We start from the raw sequence: 11,399 nt of genomic DNA, 5'->3' as shown, positions 1-11,399 counted from the left end.
TTCTTGGTCACCTCCCTGACCAAGGCCCTTCTCCCCCGATTGCTCAGTTTGGCCAGGCGGCAAACTCTAGGAAGAGTCTTGGTGGTTCCAAACTTCTTTCATTAAGAATGATGGAGGCCACTGTGTTCTTGGGGACCTTCAATGCTGCAGAAATGTGTTGGTACCCTTCTCCAGATCTGTGCCTCGACACAATCCTGTCTCGGAGCTCTACTGACAATTCCTTCGACCTCATGGTTTGGTTTTTGTGCTGACATGCACTGTCAACTGTGGGACAGACAGGTGTGTGCCTTTCCAAATCATGTCCAATCAATTGAATTGACCACAGGCGGATTCCAATCAAGTTGTAGAAACATCTCAAGGATGATCAATGGAAACAGCATGCAGCTGAGCTCAATTTCGATAATCATAGCAAAGGGTCTGAATACTTATGTAAATAAGGTATTTCTGTGTTTAAATTTGAATAAATTTGCAAACATTTCTAAAAACCTGTTTTCGCTTTGTCGTTATGGGGTATAGTGTGTAGATTGATGAGAAAAAATATAATTTAACTGACTCGCTACAAATGAAGAGCCAGTGATAATTGAAGACGCTTCAGAATTGGACTACTTGATGACCAACCACAACTATAAAGGCTTCAAAGCAGGTCGCCACCTGTACTGTGAAATCTCCAGCTCTCCGACGGTTGTGTGGCATCTAGCTTTATCTGAAGCTTCAATAGACATCAGTGCACATGCACACTATCTATTCCTTGGAAAGAGAGCTTTGTACAACAGACGAGTCATATAATCAATACTCAAAGCTGTACCAGCCCATTTGATTCATTTACACACTTGATCTCACATAAATAATTTTATTTGGGGCTTTCCAATCTGAAAAGCCATTTCCTTGAGTCAAGTCATTCATTGTTATGACCGAACAAACACAGTAATGATTTATTTAAGTGATAAGATTTCATTTGAGTTTTTCTGCCTGTTCCATGTTATGCGTTGTTGCATTCCTAATAACATTTTGGTATAATGTCAGTAATAATCACATACCTCCACAACAAAAACTGAAAGTGAAGTTTCAGTATACTCATTCAATCATTAAGGAATTCGGACCAGGATTGTTTTGTCATGTTTAATACTTCATTTCAGTCTGCATCATTGACTGAAATGAAATATATGTTAGGCCAGAAAGTCAACATTGTGTGAGCAAGTGTCGCTTATTTACACATAATAAGTTGTAAAGTAAATATGGTCAAAGTGTGTGTCTTCATCACTGTGCTTTCTGTTTCTCCCACTGTTCTGGTGTCAGCGTCTTCTGTTCAAAGGCGTGGATCTCTTTTAGCTCTTCAGCCAAGCAGGTGTTCACCATCCTGACAAACCAAAAATCAGAAACAAGAGTCAACTACAGTCTACTCCACATATCCATTCAAAGTTAGCTCATAACCCATATCAGCTCTACCTGCCCACTGTGCCTACCTGTGTCTCGCCAGCAGTGGTTTCCCCTCAAACTGGGGAGACACTATTAGAACTTTGAAGCTGGCAGCACATCTGTTAGGGGATGTGTCTTCAACTTCCTGTGGAAATAAAGCCGGTAGAACAGGTCATTAGTGGGGTGTGTCACACCATAGCTCAGGAGTGGCCAATTCACCTCCCGGGTGTGAATGGTTTTGCTCCAGTCCTGTACTAACACGCAAGACTCAACTAAGGTTCTGATCATGAGCAATTGATTAGTAGAATCAGGCAAGAGCAGAGCTAGAACAAAAGCCTGCACACCCAGTAGCTCTCCAGTAGAAGTGTAAATGTACAAATACAAAATGACCCAAATCAGCCCAATTCTGTTACACTAATAGTTTTTTCACCAATCAATAACAGCATAGGGCAATTTTTGATATTTTTTAACACCTTTTTTCTCCCCAATTTCGTGGTATCCAATTGATAGTTACAGTCTTGTCCCATCGCTGCAACTCCCGTACGGACTCAGGAGAGGCGAAGGTCGAGAGCCGTGTGTCCTGCGAAACACGACCCAACCAAGCCGCACTGCTTCTTGACACAATGCCCGCTTAACCCGGAAACCGCACCAATGTGTCAGAGGAAACACCGTACATCTGGCGACCACGTCAGCTTGCCAAACCCTCTCCTAACCCGGACGACGCCCCATGGGTCTCCCAGTCACGGCCAGCTGTGTCACAGCCTGGGATCGAACCCGGGTCTGCAGTGACGCCTTAGACCACTGCGCCACTCAGAAGGCCCATGCACATTGATTTTAACAAACAATTGGTCCCCCCAAAAATGCACCCCTCCGTTGAATTTCAAAATCCCAATGTGGCCCGAGCCAAAAAGTTTGCCCACCCTGGCATAGGGGTATACTACAAAGCAGGATCAATGAGTTAGCCAGCTAACTTGCCAAAATATTCTAAAATAACTTTTTATTCTTAGAAATATAAGCTTGAAAAGGGCATGTTCTAATGTTCCAACAACCAAAACCATATATCTAAGTTTCTTAATTAAGCAGAAAATCTATATTTATTTCTGGTTGTTTATCAAAGTTAGCTGGCTAACTCATTGATCCTGCTTTGTTGTATAACACCCAGATCTTTTCACATCAGATTTTCAGAGGTGATCTGATTACTCAAAAGACCAATTAGTCCAAAAAATATCAGAATTGAACTCCTTGTGTAAACGCAGCCTATGATGCGCAACATCCATGTTCATTCATTGGGGAATAGGGATACATACCACATGCACCGCTCCGATCTCCTTGATAAGTTTGTCACGGATGTGATCTGTTGTAACAGACATACTTTTGGAAACAATACTGTTGTTGTCTCTTTATGATCCAAAACGTTACGGTAGGTTATTTTGTTAAACAAGATGACGAAGGGAAAGGGAGGGTCCACTACCATGTATGTATTGAGAGGCGGACTTAGATACTCAGGAAATGTAAAAGTATCCAATCGCAACTATGGAGTCAGAACTTTTAACCAATCAGATACTACTAGGGCGGGAAGAATATTTTTACACAAATGAGCGCTAGAATTGGACCATCTCGGAGTGACCAATCAATTGGGAGATGTGGGGGTCCTTATTTTATGATCTTGTTTAATTTCTTGCCTGAATAAATATATTATATAATAAATAGTTTGTAAATTTACCTTCTCACGTGACCCAAGATACACAATTGTGGGATTTTTCTCTTAAATTCACATTTTGAAATGTATAAAATGTTAGTATAATGTGTGCTTTGAACTATGTTGTGTCAGGCATTAGCTTGAACCTCTATTCATTTGAAAACACAGCAAACGTTTTGTTAAAACAAAGATGATCTATTATATTGAGAAGATAATCGAGTGACCGCTCTAACAGTGGAAATACATGTCCTCCAAGATGGAAGGCAGGCGAGATCAGGTGGGACCATTCTAGCCAATGAGAGGGCAGATACACGTGACACACCAATAAGTCGTTTTTCTCAAAATTGCAGGAATGCCACGTGCATCCACTTATATCAGTACGTCTGTAACAGTATGAACATTACGAAACTTCTTTTAGTAAAATAAGCCTCAAGTAATTCGACCCTATCATAGACCTAAATACAAAACGGGTTTACCTCACATGGACAGATTTTGGGTGGAGTAAATGCTCTCGCTTCGCTTCTTCCTCTCTTGTTTACAGTACATTTTTCTCACGCAAGAAGTAGTATCGGTTAGGGGGAAATTAATTAAATGAATGTGCATGTATTTCACAATGCTGGAGTAAAACGATATATTACCATACTACTCACATCAGGGTTAAGTTCCTTTTGTAACCAGGTAGAAGTCAGACTAGCTAGCTAACTGTTAGCTAACACAGGACAGGTTGCAAAGATCGTTCACGTGAGTTTTATTGACACATAACTCTACATATGGATTTTATTTTGGTGACTTGATCATTTCATGTACATCTACTATGGTCTTGGAGGTAGAGAGTTTCTTCGGGGTGTACATGCTGTATTGCACCAATCCCAAATTCAAGGGTCGCATCTACATTGGTTTCACTGTGAATCCAGAGCGTCGTATAGGACAGCACAACGCAGGGCGACACCGAGGTGGAGCCAAGAGGACCAGTGGAAGGGGACCTTGGTAATTAACAGAACTAATGTAAAATAATATGTTGTATGGCTTGTTGCCATTTCTACAGTCTTTGAGAGACATTGTGCATCATGTGGATTTTGTCTTTGTGCCTTCTCCAGGGAGATGGTTCTCATCATTCATGGCTTCCCCTCTGACATAGCTGCTTTGAGGGTAAGTCAGTAGGAACTGCTTCTCTTTAACCTAATAGGCTGACCACATCGCTCGCGTCGCGAAATTTAGAAATCTTTGTTATTCAATTATTGCACCCATACTGCTCGCGCGCGCCAACGAGCATCTGCGTTGCCAAGGGCTAACGCGTTGAACACACCAACTGCGTTATTTTCGTTTTGACACACCAATGCTGCGTTTGTCTTGCAGCGTTGCGTTGCAGAGGCAGTTGCAGTGCGTTCTGTGTGGTCGAACTTATGCATCAAATTGTATGCATATGTAACGGATGTGAAATGGCTAGTTAGCGGTGGTGCGCTCTAATAGCCTTTCAATCGGTTACGTCACTTGCTCTGAGACCTTGAAGTAGTGGTTCCCCTAGCTCTGCAAGGGCCGTGGCTTTTGTGGAGCGATGGGTAACGACGCTTCGTGGGTGTCAGTTGTTGATGTGTGCAGAGGGTCCCTGGTTCGCGCCCGGGTCGGGGCGAGGGGACGGACGTAAAGTTAAACTGTTACACGTAGACTTGACAGAAAGTAGCTAAATGTGAATGTTGAATTTTTGTTGCACACATATCCAGTAAAAAAATGTGGGATTACATAATAAAAACAGTTTAATTGCATAATTTCTTTAAATTTTTTATTCATTTATTTGCCAAGTATATTATTTATTCGATGACATCCACAAATTAATTGTGAGAACCTATAATATAATTTCCCTCCGAAATGCAGTTTTGGAGCGAAATGCAATAATAAATAGTCAAGATAGCAGAGTAGGCTCTTTAAACAATGAGACCAACGTTGAGGAAGGTGGTCTTGATCGCGCTGTTGGGCCGGGACCAGCCCCGCCGAAAGCGCAGGTCTGTGTGGGTCCAGAGATGGTTAAAGTCCCGAAAGCAGGCAGGGGAGTTCCACCGTCTCATTCAAGAGTTCCGACTGTTTGGAGAGGAATTCCGAAGTTACTTTCGTCTGGACCGAAGCCAGTTCGATCACCTGCTCCAGATGGTTGGAGCCAGTAAGATACATTCTAGTACATTTTTAAAGCCTTTGATACCATAATTGATTGATATTTGATACATTGTTTGTATGTGCAACCTAGCTAGCTAAAGGGCTCTAGTTAATAGTCCCTACTTGACATCAGATGTACTTGTACAGAATGTTCATTAGGACTATAGCTTTTCCCAAAGTTGGTTTATAATCCTTTTTTAAATATGCAATGTTACCAAATTAAAAGAAAGTTGAGGTGCCTTCTGCCCTGATGAAGGTAGGCTAGTCTTCTCCAGGACCCATTGTTGTTCAACACAGTTAAAGTCATTCATTACATTCTTATTGGACTCACATACACTCTTAGAGAAAAAGGTTCCAAAAGTGTCCTTCTGCTTTCCCCATAGGATAACCATTTTAGGTTCCAGGTATAACCCTTTGGGGGAAATGTTATATATGGAACCCAATAGGGTTCTACTTGGAACCAAAAGGGGTACTACCTGGAACCAAAAAGGGATCTCCTATGGGGACAGCCAGAGAACCCTTTTAAGTAGATAGTACCATTCTTTCTAAGAGTAGAGTTGGCCTGGGCTACAGTTTATTGATATAGTCATAGACTGAATTGTACTGTTTCAAGGCATTGTTAATGATGGTTGATGAGTATTACAATATAATTAGTAGAGCATAATAAACTGTAATGAGGTAGCTATATGAGTAGATAGAATATGTGGGTGGAATTCAAGTTACACACAATATTGATCATTATTTTGAATTATATTTCAGGTTCTTGGCGACAGGGGACTCCTACAGGACCATAGGATTCAGCTTCCGAGTTGGGCGGTCCACGGTGGCAGGCATTGTCCCCTCTGTGGCACAAGCCATTTGGGACTGTCTGGTTGTTGAATACATGCCTGTCCCCAAGGAGGAAGACTGGAGGGCCATCGCTGCCGAGTTCCTGGAGAGGTGGAATTTCCCCAACTGTCTTGGCTCCATTGACGGGAAACATGTAGTAATCCAGGCTCCACCGTGCTCAGGTTTGCAATTCTACAACTACAAGGGTACATATTCAGTTGTACTCTTGGCTGTAGTAGATGCCATCTACTGTTTCCGTGTTGTTGGTGCTTACGGCAAGGGAAGTGATGGCAGGCACTTCAGGAAGGCACCCTGGAGATTCCACCACCTGCATCACTCCCTGGGGCTGAAGTCCTGGGACCTGTTCCCCACGTCTTCGTCAGCGACGAGGCCTTCCCTTTAAGACCCAACCTCATGAGGCCCTACGCTGGACGCCAGCTGCCATTGCCAAAGCCTGTAAGGATCTTTAACAAACGACTGTCAAGGTTAGTTGTTGAATGCACCTTTGGGATTCTGGCAGCCCGGTGGAGAATGTATCGGAGAGTGCTTGGTCTCAGCCCCAAATGACGATGCCTGCGTGAAGGCCACATGTGTTCTCCACAACTACCTGCCGAGGTCATTCCAGGAGCCGCTCCGGATGGAGATGGGCACGCCAATGGTCACCTACCTGATGTCACCAGGGCAGGTGCCAACAACGCCCCCAGACAGGCACTCCAGGTGAGGGAGAAGCTGACCACCTACTTCTCATCGCCAGCAGGTATGCCGTGGAGTGAAACAGCTCTTTTAAGGGCCCCATAACACAAAGGTTATTTTAAGAACCATCCACCATTGTCCATAAAATTGCATTTTTTTCTCCAGATTACTTTATGTATCATTGTTTCTCTTTATTTGGAAGCTATATTTAAGTGACATTTGGGAGTAAAGACCACACCTTAAACCCTTCCCTTTCCCATTAACGTCAGTATTATACACACCTGGCATGGTACATCAGGTGAGCAGGACCACTAATTAAGGTTATAGGATATACAGTTAGTATGATAAATGAGATATTAATAAACAACTGACTATGAAAACATTATAGTTTAATAAGTATTCAAGTACAGGAAAGAACATGATAGGTATGTGTTGTAAAAATGTTTTAAAAACAAAACTATTGAAAGAGGTGTGTGTGTGTGTATTCTTTTTTTTAAATGAATGTGTAGCCTGTAATCTGTAAGAGAACAACAAGAGCATGTATTTTTGGCACAACTGCAGACAGATACAGGCACTACATATAAAGCCTAGACGTAGCAGGGGAACTTCAGACATGGCCATAAAGAGCGAGAGGGCAAGGCACTGGAGATCTGATGTACAGAGAGGAGTGGAGAGGTATGTGTGTGTGTGTCTCTAAAAAAGAAAATAATATGTAGCCATAACACAGCTAAACAAACAAATGGCCCCTGGATGTAATGGACCAGTTGATGGAACATAACTCCACAAAAAGTTTCAACACCCTGGTTTTCAAGTGGTTTTAAATGAAAGAAATACATTCACCTTTAGTGTTGTAAGATCAAGGTCAAAACAACAACTAGACAACTCCTTTTCCTGTGAGCTGGTCGGCTAAATTGACTCCATCTCTGGAAGGGAAGAGAAAAACAACACATACAAGCTTAACATAATAGAACACCATAAAAGGTGAGATTTATGTTAACTAAATACTGTTTGTATAGTGTAGTTAGAGGCATAAATATTGGAACAGTGCGGTAAAGTTGGTAATACTCGCTGTTTACCGTACTCATGGAATTTGTATATCAGATCAAAAGATGAATATGACAGGCAAATATTTAGACAGCAAACTGTTGTTTTGGGATATTTTCTAACCTAGAAACAACAGCTATACATTTGCCTCATATTAATATGATCTGAAATACCAATTAGCCTACATGAGTATACTGTAAAAATGACCTACTTTACTTCACTGTCGCAACACTTATGACAATGCCTGTGATGTAGAGATTTTTTTTTTTTTACCATTGAACTCAGCTAGGAAAAGTAGCTGATACATTTTAACCTTGACTGCTGCTTTTCTTTGCTGAGGCAGCCTCTTCAGTGTTGGCACCAGGCTCATGGCAAAGAGGTCTCTTCATCCTCCTTCCTGTGAGCATCAGGTTGGGCATCCCTCTCGACGACTTGGAGGAGCCTCTGCTGAAATGAGTCGAGTGGATCTGGGGGCTGGTACCTCCGATGACGCCTGGTGTGACGTTGTTTCTCTCCACGGCCACATCCTGTTCAACGAGGTCCTCAGTGGTCACTTCCGTGAGGTTCATAATAATCTCAGGCGGTCCTAGATCCAGAGGTGCTTCCTCCATTTCATCATCTTCCATGGCTGCACCGGTGGTGGTCATACTTGTGGATGATGTAGATGTTGTAGAGGGTCTCGCTGCACCGGTGGAGGCGATGGTCACACTTGTAGATGATGTTGAGGGTCTTGATGCACCGGTGGGGACAACACTTGTGGATGACGTAGTAGAGGGTCTGGCTGTAAAATTGCCACTCGTTGCCATAGGCACAATAAATGGATCCAGAAAATAAAGAATGTAGCAGAAGCGCCAAGGCTGCTGGCCTGAAGCTACTGACCCAGACCTCTTCTTCTCTTTCTCTGCCTTTCTCTCTCTCTGGTATCTGTCCCTGAGTCCTCTCCACTTCCTCCTACAGTCTTCTTCTACATAGACATGAACATGATAAGCCAAACCATTACCTAGCATAACTATAGTTATTAGATAGCTATCATGAACATGTCACCTACTGTACACACACACACACACATGGTTATCTGACCAAATTATCAGTGGTACACTAGTATCTACCATTTCTATTACTATTTATCTGACATACACACTCACACTCTTCAAACATGATTATGTGGGAGAGTTATCAGGGTTAGTAACTAGCATAATATTTATGACTATTTCTTTCACACACACATCTCATTGGCTAGGTTAGCAAGCTAGGTTAGCTAGCTAGCTAACGTTAAAAATATGTAGTTCTGCCCCTGAACAAGGCAGTTAACCCACTGTTCCTAGGCCGTCATTGAAAATAAGAATATGTTCTTAACTGACTTGCCTAGTTAAATAAAGGTAAAATAAATAAATAAATAGCCACATCTAGCACAAGCTCACTACTAAACTGACCTGGCAATCCTACTCTCGTGGACACTTGTCTCCAAGCAGCATTTTTTGTGTTTATGTCCCTGTAGCTGTCAGCAGTTATGTCAAAAAGACACTGTTTTGAGGGAACTGCGAAAATGATTCTCTCCATGTGTCCAACCGCATGCGACCATCTGCAAAAGATACCTGCATCAGTATAGTTGCCTAGCTGCGCAAAATGTTATGCAGCAGTGACGCAATGACGCAGTCGGTGTGTTCGAAGCGTTATAGAAGCAGGTACTCACGTGCCATCTCCTCATTGGTTATACCCACGTAGGTGACTGAAAGACGAACTGTTTTGCCGGTAGTTGTGGTAATACAATGAAAGTTTAGATGCGATCGCCATATAAGGTAAACGATGAAAAGGCCTGGAAGGAGGAGAGATGACTAGAAACGATTCGGTTGGCCGTTTTATGTGTGGATTAATTGTCGGAGTAGAGGTCCTTGTGCATTTCAGGTAAAATAACAACTCAATGTTTATATCCCAGGACAAATTAGTTAGCAACAGCAAGCTAGCTAAATAGGACAAATTAGCTAGCAAGTGCAAACTAACTAGCTAAATTGTCGTAAATGTCTAATGCTTATTGACCTGTCCCCAAATTAATATAATTGGTTCTGAGTTTGTTTTGATATTTTAACCTGCGTGTCGTGATTGCGTTTGGTGTAGGGGGACAAAATACATTTATGCACGATAGCGCACGCGCACGGTTTGGGTTCCGTGTAACTTTCAATTCAACAACCTTAGTTACACCCCCTGCCCCCCCCCATATGTGTCACTTCCCCACCAGATTGACGTTTCAAGACCTAACCTCTGTCTTCTCCTTCCTTCCATCAATAGTTTGAGTGGGCATGGCAGAACCCTCACTCCTCCCGACGCCTGTCCCACGTCACCCGGCGCTCAAAGAAGGAATCCAGCCTGCAGTTCCACTGGCGTGTGGTGTCCAACATGTTGCGGGTGATGCCGTGGAGCCGCCTGCCCCTCACCACCCGCTGGCTCAAGCAGGAGTACAGGATGGACTTTGAGCCTGGCCTTCAGCCGCCGCTGCACGTCCCTTTGGCCTTCGGCAGCATCAGGGTCAGGAAACAGAAACCGAAGCATGTGGAAGAGGAACAAGAGGAGAAGGGTGCAGATATATGCCTCCTTTGTCAGGGGACTGTTAAGGTAAAGCTAGTGGCGCTTAATAGTAAAGCTCAACAGTGGCCACCAATCCTGGTCCTGGAGAGCATTGAAGACGCAGGGTTTTGTCCCAACCCTGCATCGAAACATCTCATTTAGCTAGTTGACTGCTCATCAGGACCTTGATTAATTTAATCCTTTCAGTCTGCAGATAAGATGACCTGCTTCCATCCCTTATGTCACATGACCAGCCACCTGATTTGCTTAGCCAAACACTTTCTGACGGGTGAGGCCGCACATCTCCTTCCTGTGGAGGGGGAGTGTCCCGGGTGCCGTCACTCAGTACTGTGGGGGAGTCTGATTCGCCACAAGAATGGCTGTTACGGAGACCTGGAGGAGAAGACATCCTCATCCCAAGTAAGTGGGGGATTCAAATGTAGGAATTATGATTGTCAGTGTTTTGTATTTTACTTATTAATTCAGACTTGCCTAAATAACTAACAGTAAAAATATTAGGATGAAGGCCCAAGGCATCTGTGATACTTCAGTTATATGACTTGTAATAATGCATCTGTGTTGTTCCACAGAACCATTGGACAGATGAACTGCAGATCTAATCTGAATGTGATCAGTCAGAACCTTCCTAATATGAACTTTGAACTGCTACCCGAGTCACCATGACTGTACAGAGAAGAGACTGCGAAGATAGGATGAAATACAGTAGATCAATGACTAGCAAGTTACTCTTGAATGGACTTTCCTGCAACAGCAAAGGCTTGATCAATTGATTGATCCGTCAGAAGATTTAATGTTTGCACAAAAATCATGCTGATCTGGTTTGAAAAATGTTTTTAATGCATCATCTGAACCCCTTTTAGATAGTTTTTTTAGTTAACAGATACAATCATGAATAAGGCCGTTTTAAATGTGTGTAAAACCTATATGTAGTGTATGTACAACCAATAAAACATGGATACTTTGTTTTGGAGCCAATGAAAGCACAAGT

The 11,399-nt window shown here is 42.8% G+C and overlaps 2 protein-coding genes across 3 annotated transcripts; one reads left to right on the top strand and one right to left on the bottom strand.

Moving 5' to 3' along the window:
- Positions 1–836: 836 nt before the first annotated feature.
- zgc:112271 (uncharacterized protein LOC553698 homolog) lies at positions 837–2,876 on the bottom strand. Its single transcript, XM_038975947.1, has 3 exons — positions 2,724–2,876; positions 1,464–1,561; positions 837–1,357 (listed from the first exon to the last, which is right to left on the bottom strand). The coding sequence occupies exons 1-3, from the start codon at positions 2,784–2,786 to the stop codon at positions 1,258–1,260; spliced, it is 261 nt and encodes an 86-aa protein (XP_038831875.1). The 5' UTR covers positions 2,787–2,876; the 3' UTR covers positions 837–1,257.
- A 747-nt stretch (positions 2,877–3,623) lies between these two features.
- On the top strand, positions 3,624–11,397 carry slx1b (SLX1 homolog B, structure-specific endonuclease subunit). 2 transcript variants are annotated; one of them, XM_038975981.1, is made up of 5 exons: positions 3,624–4,102; positions 4,213–4,264; positions 10,115–10,438; positions 10,598–10,810; positions 10,981–11,397. In XM_038975981.1, exons 1-5 carry the CDS (start codon positions 3,930–3,932, stop codon positions 11,008–11,010), a joined length of 792 nt encoding a protein of 263 aa, XP_038831909.1. In that variant the 5' UTR covers positions 3,624–3,929; the 3' UTR covers positions 11,011–11,397. The 2 variants fall into 2 exon arrangements, with proteins under 2 accessions (XP_038831909.1, XP_038831910.1); XM_038975982.1 differs by lacking the exons at positions 3,624–4,102; positions 4,213–4,264 and adding an exon at positions 6,164–6,808.
- Positions 11,398–11,399: the final 2 nt, after the last annotated feature.

This window comes from Salvelinus namaycush, chromosome 36, assembly GCF_016432855.1.
Source record: "Salvelinus namaycush isolate Seneca chromosome 36, SaNama_1.0, whole genome shotgun sequence".
In the NCBI taxonomy this organism is placed as follows: Eukaryota; Metazoa; Chordata; class Actinopteri; order Salmoniformes; family Salmonidae; genus Salvelinus; species Salvelinus namaycush.
Note: the sequence above shows the minus strand (reverse complement) of the source record. Positions and strands in the feature narration are given on the sequence as shown.

Excerpts from the sequence above, each read along its gene's own strand:
- zgc:112271 (XM_038975947.1), bottom strand. The coding sequence starts at position 2,786 with ATGTCTGTTACAACAGATCACATCCGTGACAAACTTATCAAGGAGATC. Across the intron at positions 1,562-2,723 it reads AGATCGGAGCGGTGCATGTG|GAAGTTGAAGACACATCCCC; the intron begins GTATGTATCCCT and ends TTATTTCCACAG. Across the intron at positions 1,358-1,463 it reads CCACTGCTGGCGAGACACAG|GATGGTGAACACCTGCTTGG; the intron begins GTAGGCACAGTG and ends TTGGTTTGTCAG.
- slx1b (XM_038975981.1), top strand. The coding sequence starts at position 3,930 with ATGGTCTTGGAGGTAGAGAGTTTCTTCGGGGTGTACATGCTGTATTGC. Across the intron at positions 4,103-4,212 it reads ACCAGTGGAAGGGGACCTTG|GGAGATGGTTCTCATCATTC; the intron begins GTAATTAACAGA and ends TGCCTTCTCCAG. Across the intron at positions 10,811-10,980 it reads AGAAGACATCCTCATCCCAA|AACCATTGGACAGATGAACT; the intron begins GTAAGTGGGGGA and ends GTTGTTCCACAG.